The sequence below is a fragment of the Garra rufa genome, chromosome 24 (assembly GCF_049309525.1).
Source record: "Garra rufa chromosome 24, GarRuf1.0, whole genome shotgun sequence".
Classification (NCBI taxonomy): Eukaryota; Metazoa; Chordata; class Actinopteri; order Cypriniformes; family Cyprinidae; genus Garra; species Garra rufa.
In genome coordinates, this window is record NC_133384.1 from 17,682,216 (window position 1) to 17,701,183 (window position 18,968).

Sequence of the window (18,968 nt, forward strand, 5' to 3'; positions counted from 1 at the left end):
TATATATACTGACTTTTGAATGGTATAGTGTATAATGTTAAAGAGGCTTCTTATTTTAAATAAATGCTGATCTTTAGATCTTTCTGTTCATCAAAGAATCCTCAAAAATGTACTGTTTTAAATATTAATAATAACACAAATGTTTTTTGAAAAGCAAATTGCATATTAGAATGATTTCTGAAGGATCATGTGACACTGAAGACTGGAGTAATGATGCTGAAAATTCAGGTTTCAAATCACAGAAATAAATTACATTTTAAAATATATTTATTGTAAGTTATTTTAAATAGTAAAACTATTTCAAAATTGTACTGTTTTTGCTGTACTTTAGATCAAATGAATGCAGACTTGGTGACAATATTGTTGTACATATTATTTCATAGTAGTGTTTGTTGTGCCTAGTAAATAATATTTAAATGTATTTAAATGTAATTAAATACAAAAATACTGTGATTAAAATGAATGGAAATGGCTACTGACGATAAAGTGATTTATATAAAATGTCCATATGCAGTACAGGAATAAAAGTTTGGAGAAAAACATGTATAATTGACATAGAAAATAATCACAAATGTAAATTCTAGTCCTAAAATAGGCTTCATTCTCATCTAGAAATCTGATACTTGGGATTTACTGCCATCTATTGGTTTTACTTTAACAGTTAAATCTGCAATGTTTATTAAAAATCCTTGCAAGTATTTTTTTTTCCAAATCCAAGGCTTATAGCATTCATTTGTAACCTTGGACCACAAAACCAGTATTAAGTAGCACGGGTATATTTTTAGCAATAGCCAAAAATAGATTGTATAAGTCAATATTTTTATGCCAAAAATGATTAGGATATTAAGTGAAGATCATGTTCCATTAAGATATTTACCATAAATATATCAAAATGTAATTTTCGATTAGTAATGTGCATTGCTAAAGACCTTTACAGCTTTAAAGGCATTTTTGGCACCCTCAGATACCAGATTTTCAAATAGTTGTCCTGTCCTAACAAACCATGCAACAATGGAAAGCTTATTTATTCAGCTTCCGTGTTGATGTATAAATCTCAATTACAAAAAATTGACCCTTGTGACTGTTATTTTGGTCCAGGGTCACATTTGAGGAATAGAAACTTACCTCATATATTATGCTCATAGTACTCAAAATTGAGTGTGTTAAAGCATAAAACGCACTTACCCAGCATTACACAATTCTAGGGCTGTTATTTCATCATTTGCACATACACTAATTGCCCAGGAAGCATTTCTCCGAATCTCAGCATTCATAGATTTGAGAAGTTGAACCAACGGTGTCAGGCCTCCAACGTTTCTCAGCTGCATGTAAAGAAAAACACAATGACCAGAAACTGCACATAATGCAAAGTACCAAAATATCCATTTACGTCCTTCACATCCCTCACCCAGAAAGAAATTGTTTGTTTTTCTTACACTCAGTTAGCTGATAAGCTTGTATAGACCTTTGAAATTGACTCTTTTGTGCAGTGCAGTTACCTCCATCCTGGCCTCTGCATCACAGGCCAGTGAAGCCATAGTCTGTGTTGCAATGATGAGTATGTTGTTGTCAGTGGAGTGTAGCAGCTCCACCAATGCTGGCATAGCTTCATGGGCCAGAATGCTTCTGCGCAGCTCCTCCTGCGATGCCATGTTTGTCAAGACTGATGCAGCATACACAGCTGCTCCCGTGCAGCTGTCTCGCAGCTGTTGCACCAAGAGCTTGTCGCCTTCTGCATCATATACAGCACTGAAAATAGGATAAAGAAAGGTGCAATATTGTATTGACTATATACTCTTGTTGGTTTTCAAAATCATGACTCACTAAGCATTGAGACTGTTGCTGCTGGTCAAGCTGGACAGGGCCTCTGCTGCAGCCATTCTCAAGTCACTTCCTTCACTGTTCAGCAGCTGCACGATGGGCTTGATGGCATCTGCAATGCACAGACACAACAGCGCTTCAATGACACAAAAAGACAAGTCAAACTGAAGCCTGCATGTTTGATGTAAATGAGTTTACCCAGACATCTGAATGTATCTTTGCTGGAAAGGTTTTTGCTCACTGCTGCCACAGCTTGGCATGCAGCAGTGCGTATACTTTCATTTTCCTGCATGAGAAGGTCAGTGAGGGTCTTTTCTACATTCCGTTCATGCAGAATTTTTCTGTTCTCACCTTAATGGAAAGAGAAAACAAATAATTTGTACATAATTTGGATTGTTATACAATTGTAATGTGAAAAAACCTGTTCTGTCTATAGACTGTGCAAATAGACTGTGCAAAAATTGTACATTTAGCATACCACTGGGAAGGTACACCTCAAAACTACACCCATATGCACCCTTAAAATACTAATATGTCATTCTAAGGTACTAATATGCACCTTAAAGTACTCATATGTACAATAAATACAAATACAGCATGTAACCTTACAAGTAGTAATATGTCCTCTTAAAGGTTTAGTTCACCCAAAAATGAAAATTCTGTCATTAATTACTCACCCTCATGTTGAACATGTAAGACCTTTGTTTATCTTCAGAACACAAATTATGATATTTTTTTATAAAATCCAAGAGCTTTCTGACCCTGCATAGACAGCAATGCAACACATTTAAGGCCCGGAAAAATAGTAAGTACATCATTAAAAATACCATTTGACATCAGTAGTTCAACCATAATTTTATGAAGCTATGTGAATACTTTTTGTGCGCAAAGAAAATTTATTTTCTTCTGTGTCCAACCTGATCTTATGACGAAAACATACCTGTGGGAACTTTTTCGCAAGATGCAAAATACATACCGCCATGTACATTTTGTGACATATTCGATGGGAAATGTCCACTGAGTGGTGCTAGGTGAGTGTTTTTTTAACAAACATAACCCTACCTGACAGTATGAACAAAAGTGAATTTTACCTAAAACTTCAATTGCAAACATGCTGTTTTAGCTTGTTTTTCGATTTCTCATCTTTAGCTCTTTTATTTTGAGTCATATTTTTCACAAGATTTGTACCCAAGGATTCCACATCCTAAGTCCAATTCCTTGCCGGAAAACTAATTCCTGTGTAGGAAAACAATTACTTTTTATTTTAACAATTTCCTTTCTGGGCCTTGAATGTGTCAGTTGTGTTGCTGTCTATGCAGGGTCAGAAAGCTCTGGGATTTCATCAAAAATATCTTAATTTGTGTTCCAAAGATGAGAGAAGGTCTTATGGGTTTAGAACAACATGAGAGTGAGTAATTATTGACCAAATTCTTATTTTTTGGATGAACTATGCCTTTAAGGTACAAATATGCTACATTTTAGTACAAATATCCACCCTTAAAATACTAGTAGTATTATTAAATACTAGTAGTATTATGCCTTCTTAGGAACTAAGATGCAATTTTACAGTACGAACATGTACTAAATATGTGCTAATACGTCCTCCTAAGGTATTCATATGCACCTTTATGCAACTAACACGTGCACCCTTAAAGTACTAAGGCATACTCTGTAAGTAAGTACAAAAATGCACCCTTTAAAGAAACAGTTTGCCCAAAAATGAAAATTCTGTTATTTACTCACCCACATGTTGTTCCACCTGACTTGTAGAACACACACAATATCTTCTATGTTCCACAATCAATGTTTTGGAATAACATGAGGGTGAGAAAATCATGACAAAATTTAGATTTTTCTGTAAACTGCCCTTAAAAGTACTAAATGCATTTTTACGCATTTTGTCTGACAGTGTATCCACCTTTTTCCTCAATGCTGAAATAAGCCTATGGGTAAGCTTTCTGGTTCATTCGCCGCTAAAAGGAAATAATAAAAATAACAACGTGCAGTAAATGGTAAAACTGTTTGCACTACGATCCGGTGTGCTCATAATTAAGATAATACATTAACATAATATGGTAAAATATGCCAATTTGCAATATCAAGCAGCAAAACAAGCTGTTTTGTACAGCTAAAAACAGCTAGACGCAGATGAGACCAAATGCCTCACCCATTGCATTTTTATAAATGGCCTTGCCTACTCTTACGACAAGAAATTGGTGGATAGAGCACAAACTAATTTGTCAAAAAAGAGAACTGAGGTTTTTTCCGTACCACTATGTGCCATTCTGGCTATGGCTTTAACTGCATTAGCCTGTGCTTCAGGCAGTGTGGACGTGCCAACAAACTGCAGTAGCTGTTCCAGGCCACCCATCGTCTGAAAAAGCTGCATGGACTCGCTGTCTTCCAGACAGTTCAAGATAACCCTGAGAGCCCCCTCGTGCAGGTCACTAAACTCCTGTAGGGAGGAGACACAGCTGCCATTACTGCTCAATCATGTGTTGCTTGATTTTCATTGAACTGCTTGAATTGCTCTCAACTTGCATATGGAAAGTTTGATTGCTCGTAATGAAGGTGACTAAGGAGCAGTTTCAAAAAGTGCTCATGAATAATTCAGATGAGAATAATTAGTCTACTTTGGTTCCAAGGATCTCCAGGATTCTGTCAAAGCCCTGTACATTCCCAAAGGCCACGCGGGTTTCACTGTCAGTGGTGATGTTCTCTATGGTGTGCAGGGCAAGTTGCTGAATAACTGGGAACTCTGAGCATAGCAGTTCCAGAAGCGGCGGGAGTCCATTTAGTCGCTGCAAGGCCGCTCGATTCTGAAAATCCTGAGTGTGCACAAAGAATAAAAGAGCACAAATAATTGATTTTAACTGCATCCTTCTGGTATTCAAAGAGTTATGCTTTTAAAGCTGATTGAATATCTATGGCATGGTTCAAAATACAAAAAGTCATTTCAATGCAATGTTCATCTAACAATTGTGTTTTATTAGAGCTGTAAAATCCCACCCTGACTGATGCCTTTTAGTCTAATTCACAGCAGACCTTCTGTCTGACTCTGACATGTGTTGTCTTACTTGTACAAGATTAAAGATGCACTCCACTGAATTTTTCTTCACATCAGGATCTGGGCTGGACAAGAGCTGAATAAGAGGTTCGAGTCCTTTGTGCTCAAATATCTGGACTTTGTAAGAAAAATCCACTGATAATGATGTCAAACACAAAGTGGCAAACTCGTGGACCACAACATTCTCTGAGGAAAAGAAAGTAGAAGGTAAGGTTTGTGCCAAAAAATGTAAAAATATAAATAAATAAATATTACGTACACTACCAATATTTTTTTTAACAGTAAGATATTGCATGTTTTTTTAAAGAAATCTCTTTGCTCATCAAGCCTGCTATCATAAAATTAAAATAACTCTTTGCTATTTTAATATATAAAAAGCTTTTTTTCAGATAAATGCTGATCTTTGAATCTTTCTATTCATCAAAGAATCTTATAAAAATGTAGTCAACTGTTTTAAATATTGATAATAATAATAAACAGCAAATCAGCATATTAGAATAATTTCCCAAGGATCATTTGACACTAAAGCCTGGAGTCATGATGCTGAAAATTTTGCTTTGATCACAGGAATAAATTACATTTTAAAATATATTCAAATAGAAATCTTTTATTTTAAATAGTGCAAATATTTTACAATATTACTGCTTTTGCTGTATTTTAGATCAAATAAATCCAGGCTTGGTGAGCACGTCTTTTACCGCTCTTAAAAAAAGCTTACTGTTCAAAAACTTTTGACTGGTAATGTATATTGTTCAAAAGTTTGGTGACTTTTTTTTATTTCATTATTATTAATTTTTTTAGGAAATTAATTATTTAGCATAAATATGTTAAATTGATTAGTAATGTTGAGGTCTTATGTAGCACGGGTATATTTGTAGCAACAGCCAAAAATAAATTAATGGGTCAAAATGATGAATCATATTCATGTCAAAAATCATTAGGATATAAAGAAAAGATTATGTTCCATGAAGATATTTTGTAAATTTCCTACAGTAAATATATCAATTTTTAATTAGTAATATGCATTGCTAAGAACTTAATTTTGGACAAATTTAAAAGTGATTTTCTTAATATTTACATTTTTTCCCCACTCTCAGATTCCAGATTTTCAAATAGTTGTATCTTGACACACATATATGAATTTATTTGACCAAAAATACAATAAAAACTGTAATACTGTGAAATATTATTACAATTTAAAATAATGGTTTACTGTAAAATATGTAAAATATGATTTATTCCTGTGAAGGCATTTAACCAGCCGTTATCCGTCAACAATATTGCATGTTTCTTCAGAAACCATTCTAATATGCTGATTTATTATCAATTTTGGGAACAGCTGTGATGCTTAAATATTTTTTGTAACGTAATGTTTTTTCATGATTCTTTGATGAATAAAAAGTTAAAAAGAACAACATTACTCAGTATAGAAATTCTCTCTCTGTATTTTGTGTGTGTGTGTGTGTGTGTGTGTGTGTGTGTGTGTGTGTGTGTGTGTGTGTGTGTGTGTGTGTGTGCACCTGGTATTCATCACGTTGTGGGGACCAAATGTCCCCACAAGGATAGGAATACCAGTAGATTTTGACCTTGTGGGGACATTTCTCAGGTCCCCATGAGGAAACAGGCTTATAAATCATGCACAATGAGTTTTTTTGAGGAAGTAAAAGTGTGCACAATCTCCTGTGAGGGCTAGGTTTAGGTGTAGGGTAGGTGTAGGGCGATAGAAAGTAGGGTTTGTACAGTATGAAAACCATTACGCCTATGGAATGTCCCCATAAAACATGTAAACCCAACATGTGTGTGTGTGTGTGTGTGTGTGTGTGTGTGTGTGTGTGTGTGTGTTTGCTTTAAAATTGTAAATAAAATTAAAAATGTGCCCTTACCTTCAGGTGATAGTTTGCTGATGATTGCAGGTATCACATCCAGTGTCTTCAAACATTTTTTAACTTCATCTGTTTAAATACGACAACTGAAAATGAAAACTATGTTGCCGAACATCCTTTGATTTACTAGCAGTGTCTATTTTTGTACCCTACGTACTATTAGAAGCCATGACGCCCAGAACCATGACAGCATTCCTGCGCACAGTCTTGTCCTCGTGAGATATGAGACAAGAAAGAGGTTCAATCGCTCCCAAGCACATCAAAGAAGACTTATTCTCATCACCTAAAATATCAGCACAAGAGCAAAAAAAAAAAAAAAAAAAAAAAAACACGGGGATCGATAAAGGAAAGCAACACTGGGGAATATAGCAAGCACTTACCTCTGTAAAATTCTTAGTGACCTTAGAGTAAGATTAGATGACACTCTTACCTTTCTCTGCGAATTTGTGGATGGCCTCACAAGCTTTTGCAAGCACCTCTTCTTCAGGAGAGCTCAGCATGAGAACCGCTGTCGCTGCTGTTTTGCTCTCGATAGGTATTGGGTCGAACTGAAAGAATAAGTCGTGTAGGTTAGGTTATGATAAGGTTGTAAATTGTTCAGGAAAATAACACGAGAGGAGAAAAATGTTCTCACCACATCTTTCGAAAACGACTCAGCCTCTTTTTTGACTTTTTTCCCCATCTCAGAGATCAAATAACACTTCACAGGCCTGTATATAGGAACAATATTCAACGTTAGAAACACAGAACAGACTTCAACAAGATTAAAAATATCAATAAACGTCTTCATAAATGATTTCTACGAAACATAAGCAACTTCTACTAAACCTGCAAGACTGAAAGGTGTGTGTTTGGGTTTCTGTTTAGCATGTTTCTGTTGCTAGGTGACAGATGTAGCTTACCATCTCACCTGTAGGTGGGGCAAGAATCACTCCGAAACATATTCGGACATTTATTTATTTATTTAAAATATGTCGGTCATGAACCGTTAGGTGGTTTATGTGACGTAGTCAGATATTAAATTATATGCAAAATAATTCAGTAGATTTAGTACATCCAAGAGAAAACTGTTTATAGTTAGGATTTGACACCTCAAAGGGTGTTTTAATATATTTTGAATTAAAATCATAAAAGTAGAAGAAATAATACTAAACCTTGTTTAAAGTTTTTATGGTTGGTTTTATTCATATATGGATTCTCTCTAATTCATTAATAGTAAAAAAATGTAAATGTATAATTGTATTTGGTAAAGAGTTTAGGTTGATTGGAAAGTGAAATTATATAGGCGCATTTGAAATATTGACAGTTGGTTGTATTTATCTGTATTTTTGTCAAATTGTATTTTTGTATATTTATATTTAAAATGTTAATCGTAAACCTGTGTTTTTATTTGTGTGTGTGTGTGTATTTTTATTTGGATGTCTTGTCATAATTATATATGTTTTGTTGTAGTTTCTAAAAAATAGATTTAATAAATTGATACATTTTGAAACAATAGAAGCTTTTCTAGTATCTAACAGGCAACAGTAGTACAATTAATGCCATTCCCATAAAACATAAAATATGTGATGAAACTGTCTGATAATTGTTTTATTTGTTGTTCTAGAATATTTTAATCTAATCTAAAATGTTAATATTTGTTTATATATTTTTCGTTCATAAATTACACTACCAGTCAAACGTTTTTGAACAGTAAGATTTTTTATCTTTTTTTAAAGAAGTCTCTTCTGCTCACCAAGCCTGCATTTATTTAATCCAAAGTACAGCAGAAACAGTAAAATTCTGAAATATTTTTACTATTTAAAATAACTGTTTTCTATTTGAATATATTTTAAAATCTCATTTATTTCTGTAATTTCAAAGCATTATTACTCTAGTCACATGATCCTTCAGAAATCATATAATATTTTGATTTGCTGCTAAAAAACAAAACAAATGTAATTTATTCCTGTGATCAAAGATACATTTTCAGCATCATTACTGCAGTCTTCAGTGTCACATGATCCTTCAGAAATCATTCTAATATGCTGATTTGCTGTTCAAGAAACATTATTATTATTATTATTATACACTCTATACCTTTCGAAAGTTTGGAGTCAGTATAATTTTTTGGAGGGAGGTGCAAAGAAATTATAGAAATACTTAAAAAAATACTTTTATTTAGCAAGGATGCTTTAAATTTATCACAAGTGATGATAAAGACATTTTTAATGTTACAAAATATTTCTATTTCAGATAAATGCTGTTCTGAACTTTCTATTCATCAAAAATCCTGAAAAATGCTGTTTTCAACATAATAATAATAATGATAATATAGCCTATATTTTTGCAGCAAATCAGAATATTAGAATGATTTCTGAAGGATCGTGTGACTGGAGTAATGATGCTAAAAAATCAGCTTTGAAATTACAGAAATAAATGACATTTTAAAATATATTCAAATAGAAAACAGTTATTTTAAATAGTAAAAATATTTCAAAATTTTACTTTGGATCAAATAAACGCAGGCTTGGTGAGCAGAAGAAACTTCTTTAAAAACATTAAAAATCTTACTGTTCTAAAACTTTTGACTGGTAGTGTATTTTCCAAAAGCACTAATTTTATCAATTAAATTTAGTCTAAATTGTTGTCAAGGTGGGAAAAAAAGTATCAGTGTCATCTTGAAGTTCTTGAATCTAAGATGGAATGAACTGTCACTGGAGTAGACCTGGACCTTCATATGAGAATCATGTCCAGACTCATGGAACCCACCCACTCCATGTCATGCTTGCTGGAATGAGGAGCATGTTCAGCAGTAGGCTGATCCAGCCTGGGTGTAACAGGGAGCGCCATACAAATTCATTTATACCATAAAACTAAACAACACATCCAGAGGCACCATGGACCTTTGGTGAATGAAGCCATTACTGAAGTATCAAAATTAAAATGCACCTTTGTCTGTCTATCTATCTATCTATCTATCTATCTATCTATCTATCTATCTATCTATCTATCTATCTATCTATCTATCTATCTATCTATCTATCTATCTATCTATCTATTTATCTATCTTTATAATTCTTTTTACCATTATGCCAAATCAAATGTGATTGTTTTGAGCTTTTCTAACCACTTACTCAAGTTTCCAATCATTCTAGATCGACCCAATCAAAATAAATATTTGAATTGTAAATCAAAGTGTGCGTGTGCGCGCTCTCGCGTGTGTGTAGCTGTCAGTCCGTCAGTCGGGCAGTGCGGATGAGCCGGATACGCGAACTTCAAGCAACATAGCTGACAAAATTCACACCGAATTCAGTCTCGGACACGTTCCACACTGGGAATACTGGCTTCGCCTAAAAATAAACATCTTTTCGGGGCAGACAAACGACAAAGAAAGAAAGTGGGAGTGGGATTTTGCATGAGACATATTTGAAGGGTTGCTGGCTTAGCCTGACTGGGGTGAGTTAGCATGCTAACGGAGGAGCGCCGCAGTGGATGTCTCTCCACCCGCTTTTTTTGCTTCAAATTAAACTGACGTCGTTCAGATTGCATTTTAGTCTTCGTTTTCAGTGGTATCGCTCAGTATTTGGTTTGTTTTTTCTTTAAGCGAAGTTATAAAAAGCTCCCGAGGGGGGAGACTGCCTTGGCAGGCTAGCTAGTTAGCGAGTAAGGAAGGCTTACAAATGAAGTCTTAAGGAGCTTTTGCAGTTTACGGAGGAGAACTTAAACATAATACGGCTTTGTGCTCTGAACTTTAATGTTATACGTAACAGCAGGGTGTTTTAGCACATTTGGCGAGATATTCATCCGTCTGGCGAGCTAATAGTTGAGTTGGTACAGCTAGCTGGCTGCGGTTAGCTAACTGAACGTTATGCCAAATGATATTTTACTAAGAGACAGTTAGGACACCACTAGCTTAATTAAAACTCTTGTCACTGTGTGATAGTTAATTTATTGTTATACAACAAACAATGGCCTCGGCTGGTAACACTGTCTCATCGTTTGCGAGCAAAACGAAAACGAAGAAGAAACACTTCGTGGCTCAGAAAGTGAAGCTGTTTCGTGCCAGCGACCCTCTGCTCAGTGTTCTCATGTGGGGAATAAACCATTCGGTAAGTCAAACCTCTAGTCTTTTTCTTTGTTTGTCTTCCTTATTGATCAATGCATTAGAGTTAACGAGAAAAAAGAAGCATGTCTCGCAACCGACAATTGGCACCATCTGTTGGGTACATGCACTTCATGACCATCAGAGGTCTGCTTTGATTTTCTCTTGCCTAACCTGTTTAATGGACAACATTCTGTTTGGCTTCTTAAGGCACTTGCTGTTGCATATTAAAACGTTCTTACAGCATGTGAACAAAACTGTCTATGTTTATGTGAAGAAGTGTTGACTTGCAAGTCAAAGAAACTTCTGACAAGGTGATCATATTATTGGAAATGAGCGTAAACCCTTAATTTGAGGCTTGTACAGTAGGTAATCATATTTGTAAGGTCTCCATTTCCTTTTATGTGCATGCAAAGAGGTTGCAAAATAATATCTGTGTGAGTAGTGGAGTTGTGGGTGAGTAATCATTTCCTGTTGGAAGTTTTGGTTGCAAGATGATAAGCTTAGAGGTTTTATGAAGCAAGACTCATCTCAGCTGACTGCTGACTGTTATTGCTTGCACCATTATCTGTCATGTTGATGTGTTTCTCTTATAGGCCTACGCATTTCATTTGGGAGTGGTTCATGTTTATGTTCATATACTTGTGGGTCTATTTGACTGTATTTTGAGAAGCAGAATTGTTGTCCGTTTGTGTTTGGCGTGACAGTCTTCACCTCCAGCTGTTTGTCAGACGGTTCTTTATGAATGAACTGTCACGGACCAATCGTATAGCATTCCTGTAATGTTCTACATGAGCGTTTTTTAAAATGTCATTCTTTGGACGTCTTCAGAGTTACAGGTTGTTTTCAGTTTCGTCGTCTGGTGACATTTTCCAAACGGTAGCTGTGTTTAGTTGTCTGAGACGTATTAAAGTTTTGTTATTTTCCAGTCACACATACCAACCCTAAGTGTCATTTTTCTGATTTATTTGTATATTTACAGCAGATAAATGTAGCCTGCATAGATGGTTGACATTTAAGAAAATGTTCCACTAGAAAAGGCATGGAAATAATGTAGCTATTTGTATTGTCATGGCCTTTTGTAAAAGCACATCCTCACTGTCCTTTGTCAAAAAATAATTTCATCATAGTTTTATAAACACTCTAAACATTTAGGAAAAATCTTAGGGATGTAACGGTATTATCAATATCGTGTTATCGATGTTATCGTGGTCACATGATATGAAACGATAGGTCTTCAAGGCAAAACTTTTTAAAATGTATGTAAATTTCTTATTCTTAACATAAAAGGTCTTTAAAGTTGTATTTTGGGTCATGCTTCGGCACAGTATCTGTCAAACCGACAATATGACTTAATCCGTTCATCAAGTCTGTTTTCGCTGCACTTTTCAAAGCGAAGTGTGCACTTTATTCAAGTGATCAGCTCGTGATCTGGTGTTTTTCGTGCCTCAGAACGGCTCAGTTCTTGCAGTTATTGCATGTGCTGTGAGTTCAGCGTGCATTTGGGAATGCTATGGCCACCAGTTACGCTTTATTTTCACCGCAGATGATTACAGCATTTCACTAAATTTGTAGTGAGAAGCATTTTTGTAGACCTGTTTTCACTCAAGCTGGAGTTTACCATCAGAATAAAAGCTCTACTGCTGTTTCTGTCAAAATAAAGTACAGTATGAGTTGCTGACAGCTAGCGGTTAACATAGGTAACATTGCTGCAATCCAAATTCAAAATCTCTTTCAAGTGTAGAAATTGATAATATGAAATATTCATTTTCATTTATTTTGCAGTGCAATTGTTTTTAAAATATACGGCTATTACTGTCATATAACAATAAGTAAAGTAAAATTATTATTTTTATTATTATATTCAAATTAGTTTGGCTTCCTAAAACACCAGTGTGAATGTAATTTAGACTGAGAGAGTATACCACAAATAAAAAGAGGGTTGAGTGTCCTTTAAAGTTCAGGTACAAGTCAATTCTTTTTTTTCTGACTTAAGTTTTCTTGGATAAGAACATTGGTTGGAGCTCATCATTGTGAACTCTCAAAGTGCACTAGATAGAAGAATTTAACTTTAAAAAGTACAACTTCATTGGTCTTTTTTTAAAATGTTGCAATAAATATCATATTGTGGAATTTATATTCAGATATTATTGTATTGTGAGATTTTGATATCGTTACATTACCTAGATATTACTGATTATTTATATTTTTTCATATGGTTTAATGTTGGATATTTAATTGGACACTTTTTTTCATATTTTTGATTACGTTTCCCTCATCTAAACTTTATTATTGGGTTTTATTATTATTATTATTATTATTATTATTATTTAACTAATTGTACTTTTAAGTAAAAAAATGATTATGTGATGTAATTTTAAAGTAATTATTGACTAATATCTTTTATGGCTGAATTATAATGTTGTTTCTTGTTAAAGTCACAGTGTAACAGAAGTAGCAACAGAACTTTTGTTTTGTGACATAAATTTGAGTGAAACTGAAAAAAAAAGTTTAATATAGGGAGTTTGTTGCATCCATCGGTTGGTAATTTTATAGAGGCAAATCTGAATATTTCACTGGAATTCTGAGTTATTACATGTAATAAATCCTCATGTTGTGTTATGGTCACTTTCTTTTTCCCGAAAATGCTACTTTAGCTTTGGACCGACACTTGCTGACTGTGCACACACTGGGTACAACAACTTTCCCAAAAATTGTGTCTTCTGTTTTTTTTTTTTACTTAAGTGTGCTAAAGTGGAACTATTGCAAGTATACTTTAGGTACACTTGAAATATTTTGCATTGAAAGACCGATATTACTTGAAGATCATACAATCCTCATTGATAGTGATATAAAAACATATTTTAGGCTTAATATTAAGAAATGTGCATTGTGCACAAGTAGTACTCCAAGTAAAGTTTAATTACAATTTTTATATCAATAAGTCTTAAGTGATATGTTAGTAAATATGTTAATACATTTGAACTATACTATGACTGAATCTATTACTTTTTTACTAGGGTTAGGTTGCATGCTATAAACATCAACACGGAGCTGTAGTGCTTTGTGCCGTGGGTCAAAGCGGAGGTCAGGTCTTGGTCTTGCAGGGCTGGAATGGAATTGGAGAGAGGGGGAGGCCAAAAATCACAAGAGAGAAGCGAAGAACAGATCCTTCCTTATCTGTGACAGCCCCATCAGTTAAATACATTGACCGCTATTGACTGGAGCTAAGCAGCGCTGCTTCATTCTGTCGGCTGAAAGTGGATATTTAGCGTTGGATATTTTAGATATCGAGCAACTCTGAGAGCATGTGGTCAAGAAAGTTGAGGGTGGAGTAGTTGGTGCAGCTCTCTGTGGTGCTTCCACTGCTAATGAATCATGCATGCAGCTGCAGGCCCTCACTGGGCTCAGACTACTAAACAGAAAAGCAGCAGCTCTTGACCACTAAGGACCACGATGCTTGAATTTGATTAGCAAACCAGTGAATGGGGAATATAATGTAACCCTATTCCGTCTCAAATCACGGAGCAGCTTTTGTGTTTCTACTAAAGACTAATTATGCATTGAGATTGATATGAGATTTAATGCTAATAAGGCGGATACTCAGTTTAGATGATTATGAAACCAAACACTGTGGGAAGTGGTTGTTTTAGTCACTAGTGGCTGTTCCTCTGCTTACTCCGCACAGGTCTTTACTCTCTCTTAATCTCTTTATCTCTTACTTTTCTCTTTGTTAAGCCCTCCATGCTTCCCAGACTCTCCCGCCCTGACCAAGAGTTGCTCTGTCTGTGTCTGGATTGCATAAGGAGTTGCTAAAAATACGCAAGATATAGCAGCCGATCTGTGGCACTGGGAAAATAGACACACTATTTTATTTTTAAACCGCCTAAGGCGAATGCTGATGATCTTCAAAGTCTTTAAAGCTCAATCACAAAGCTTTGATTAGCAGTGCATCCGTAGATCACTTTCACTTGCTCGTCTCAGTAAAATGCATTTCTGCTCAAGTGCATGTGGGATGCTATTTGCCATTTACTTAGTCGTAGGCGTATCAGGTTCAACAAAAAGAAATTTGCTAATCGCCATACCACTTCAATCCATAATAGATAAATCAAAACTAATGGCATTGATAGTCATAAAGCGCTTCTTTATTTGCAAGGCTTACCTAATGACGTCTACACAAATTCAGCGTACCTGAGTTTGTTATTCATATGAGGGCAGCACAGGTGAATGACCTGAGTAACGGATTTACCTCAACCTTGAGTAGTCAGAGATCAACATGTATCTTTTGATCACACACATCCCCACTGCTATCTTTAAACTAAACTTATAGATTGCGTGTGATGCTCTGTTTAAATGCTTCAAAAACCTCTATGTATTTTTAATACAATTATTCTTGTAGCTGTTGCTATGCGTTTGCTGACTAACCTGACGCATGTGAGCAAATAGCAAGACATTTTTAACACTGTCATTAATATAGCAGTATCAGCATTCGCAGCTGATGAACTCTTATTTTAGAGCGTGTGGCTTGCATTGGAGTTTATAATGCATGTGGGCAAACTATGAATAGCCTCATGTGTGACCTTTAGGGCTTTTTCTTTAGCCTTCCTCAAGAATTTGAATGAGCCATTTGGTTAGATAAATTCCTTCCTGATTTTCACAACGCTTTTTCTTTGTGTTAAAGCCTAAAGAGGTTTTCTAAATGAGCTGTGCTGACACTGTGTTAAAGGTTTAGTTATAATTCTGTGATCATTTACTCACTTTTATGCTCTGAAACTTTTCTCTGTTGAACACAATAAAAATGTCCTCATGAACATCAGTTGGGTTTAGTTTTGCTTTTGGACCCCATTGACTTTCATTATATGGACAAAAATTAGTTGAGGGTGAGTAAATAATGACAGATTTTTTGCTTTAATTACTCACAGTCATGTTGTTCCAAACCTGTAACACCTTCGTTCATCTTCGGAACACAAATTAAGATATTTTTGATTACATCTGAAATCTTTCTGACCCTGCATAGACAGCAATGCAACTGACACGATCAAGGTTTGGAAAGAAATTGCATCAAAGACTGACACAAAAGAGAAGTTGTTGTTGAATAAAGCTGTTATTTTTGTTTTCTTTAAGCACAAAAAGTATTCTCAAAGCTTCATAACATTAACGGTCCAACCACTGACGTCACATGGACTATTTTTTATCAATGTCCTTACTAGTATTGTCAATACCAAATACCAAATTTTGACTAAATAATCTTGATACTACACTGTAAAAAGTTTTCACCAGATTCAACTTAAAAACCTAAGTTCAGCAGCTGCCTTAAAATTTTAAGTTAAATCAACTCATTTTTATTGTAATAAGTTAAAATGTCTTATAGTATTAAGCTGATTTAACTTAAAATTTTAAGGCAGCTGCTGAACTTAGGTTTTTAAGTTGAATCTGGTGAAAACTTTTTACAGTGTACTACTGAAGGATATAGTTATTTTATCTATTAAAAAAACATTTCATCCCCTTTTAAAAAATAATAAAATAATAAAAATCACATAGCAGTGCCACTACACAGGACCATAGTGAGCAAATACCGAGCTTACAGGTAACGTAGAGATGTAGAGATCTTTGAAACTTTGATAAGAGCTAAATGGATAAAGCCAAATCTTATTTCATGATATAGTCATTTCAATAACAATTTATATCATGGTATAGTCATTTTTTGTTATTTTATCTTTGTTATTAATAATAAGAACATGCAAGTAACAAACTAAAGGACAAATACAATAAAACAAAGACACAGATAGGGCCCTATGAATTTAGTTTTATTCCCAAATTCCATTTTATATTTTCCAAATTCATTAAAAAAAATTTCTGGATTCTGTTTTTCCAGTTTTTAATTTTTCTAGACTCAATTTAATGGTTACATTCAAAAATATTTATCAAAAAGCATGTCTAATTAATTGAAATCCTAAAACGTACATGATTTAATAGCAATTTCTTAAAGGTTTAACAAAAATTACATTTTAAGGCCCTATAAAATGTTATATTATTTTTCTCAAATTCAGTTTTATTTTGATCTAATTCTGTGAATCTGTATTCTATTAATTTTCTGCATTCCATTTTAATAGTGTAATTAAATCTTAATAATCTAAAGCATGTCTAATTAATTTATCAAGATTAATGAGATTTTATAAAGAATTTTTATTTATTTATTTATTTTCAGAAATACTGTCTTGTGTATTTGCAGTTGCCTTGTAAATAAATTCTGCAAAATTTTTCTGGTAAATATTCCTTAAATATTGTTTTAATAATATTTTTAATTTTAGTAGTAGTACTATTATTACATTAAGTAATGTTTCTGTCAAGTTAAACCAAACTTTTATTTTGACGGGTTGCTGTATTTATGTTTCTGTTTGCATATGATATAAGAATGTTTTTTTTTTTTTTAATTGACGGTAAAATGCTTATGAACTGACTCTCAAAGCATGTTTTTTCTCAAAAGTAACGGTAAAATGCTCATGAACTGACTCTCACAGCATGTTTTTTCTCAAAAGTAACGGTAAAATGCTCATGAACTGACTCTCACAGCATGTTTTTTCTCAAAAGTAACGGTAAAATGCTCATGAACTGACTCTCACAGCAGTTCCAGATATTATGTATTCATGTACTCATATATTGAGGCTGCAGAGGCTGAAAACACCGCGAGTGTCACGTGCGTATTAGTATGTGTGTAGTAAACTGTGCAGGATTCATATTCATACTCTGTCCATGTTTTTTTTACTTCGCTTTAATCATAGGATCCTAAATAAAGATGTTAATATGGCTCTTATCAAAATGCTTTCTTAAAGTACCGGTACTAGTAAATTGCGTAATCATGCTGTTTTTTAAACAATACCGTGATATCGTGATACTTTTTTAATACAGTTAACTAGTCCTTACTACCTTTCTGGGCCTTGAATGTGTCAGTTGCCTTACTGTCAATGCAGGGTTAGAAAGCGCTCGGATTTCATCAAAAATATCTTAATTTGTGTTCTGAAGATAAACGAAGGTCTTACGGGTTTGGAACGACATGAGGGTGAGTAATTAATGACAGAATCAACACTCTTTCATTTAATTTGTCAGAATGTAGTCTTAACCTGTGTCAGATCTTATTGTTGCTTTTGTTTTTAGACTCCTAGGCTTCATAAATGAAGGCATTGTTGACGTCAAGAGGCTGAAATACCGAACACCCCACTAGGACGGCTAGATATGACTGCACTGCTTAGAAACAAAGAGCTTTATAAACATCTGGTAGGAGGATGAGCATTCTCTGAACTAGGCTTCCTGCACTGATGGAGTGCAAGCTTGTCAGCTCTGTAGCGGAAAACCTGACTTTGCTACCATGGAGACAAACAGGAAGTGGTAGTGTGAAACTTGGCCGATGAGATGGGTGCGCAGAGATAAGTGCTTAGTTCTCGAACAAATGAAACCGTCGCCGCACGCTTGTTAAACACCTATAACATGGCCTCAGTGCGACGGGGAGTCTATAGCAGAGTCGCTTTTGGAAGTTATTTGTATGAAGGAGCAAGCCGAGGAGATCCTGTGCAGCTGCCCCCGGCTTTGTTGAAAATGTTAGGCCAATATCCCTGGATCCTCAAAGGATCTAGCATGTAGGTGGAAACTGGGACAGTGGAGTATGTTGTCTACTCCAGTTTCACACAGTTTCTAATCTTGTGCAGTGCAACGTCTCTAAAACTGCTCACGCTCCGACTCACAGAGTAGAATTTATTGGATCAAGGTTACCAGCTCTAATGGTTTTTAGGAAGCCAAAGACGCATTTGTTTTAAATCAGTATAAGAGCTTATTCATGTTAGGTGTTTTCCATGTAATAACATAAATGACTTTTTGTTTCATTAGATTATAAAAGAGGGGCATCTTGAATGGACACGTTTTTTCATTTCCTCATGTTGTTACAAAGCTGTATGGCTTTCTTTCCTCTCTGAAACACAAAACAAAAAGGTATTTTGAATATTTTTGATAACCAAACAGTCTTAGTTACCATTGATTTCCATCGTATAGGCAAAAAACACACACCGAGACATTTGAAATATCATCTTTTGTTTTCATTTGGTGAACTATCTTCTGATTA

The 18,968-nt window shown here is 34.6% G+C and overlaps 2 protein-coding genes across 2 annotated transcripts in view; one reads left to right on the forward strand and one right to left on the reverse strand.

Annotated features, from left to right (window-relative positions):
• armc3 (armadillo repeat containing 3) overlaps positions 1–7,713 on the reverse strand; it is a 12,546-nt gene extending 4,833 nt beyond the window's left edge. Inside the window, exons 1-12 of the mRNA XM_073830556.1 lie at positions 7,682–7,713; positions 7,406–7,481; positions 7,202–7,319; positions 6,929–7,054; positions 6,772–6,840; positions 4,899–5,074; positions 4,455–4,649; positions 4,093–4,276; positions 2,020–2,172; positions 1,825–1,933; positions 1,500–1,749; positions 1,186–1,322 (exon numbers count right to left, since the gene is read on the reverse strand). Coding sequence (XP_073686657.1) covers positions 1,186–1,322; positions 1,500–1,749; positions 1,825–1,933; positions 2,020–2,172; positions 4,093–4,276; positions 4,455–4,649; positions 4,899–5,074; positions 6,772–6,840; positions 6,929–7,054; positions 7,202–7,319; positions 7,406–7,481; positions 7,682–7,713 — 1,625 coding nt within the window. The remainder of the gene's footprint in view (positions 1–1,185; positions 1,323–1,499; positions 1,750–1,824; positions 1,934–2,019; positions 2,173–4,092; positions 4,277–4,454; positions 4,650–4,898; positions 5,075–6,771; positions 6,841–6,928; positions 7,055–7,201; positions 7,320–7,405; positions 7,482–7,681) is intronic.
• Positions 7,714–10,000: 2,287 nt separating this feature from the next.
• pip4k2aa (phosphatidylinositol-5-phosphate 4-kinase, type II, alpha a) overlaps positions 10,001–18,968 on the forward strand; it is a 39,560-nt gene continuing 30,592 nt past the window's right edge. The window contains exon 1 of the mRNA XM_073830824.1: positions 10,001–10,862. Coding sequence (XP_073686925.1) covers positions 10,722–10,862 — 141 coding nt within the window. The 5' untranslated portion in view covers positions 10,001–10,721. The remainder of the gene's footprint in view (positions 10,863–18,968) is intronic.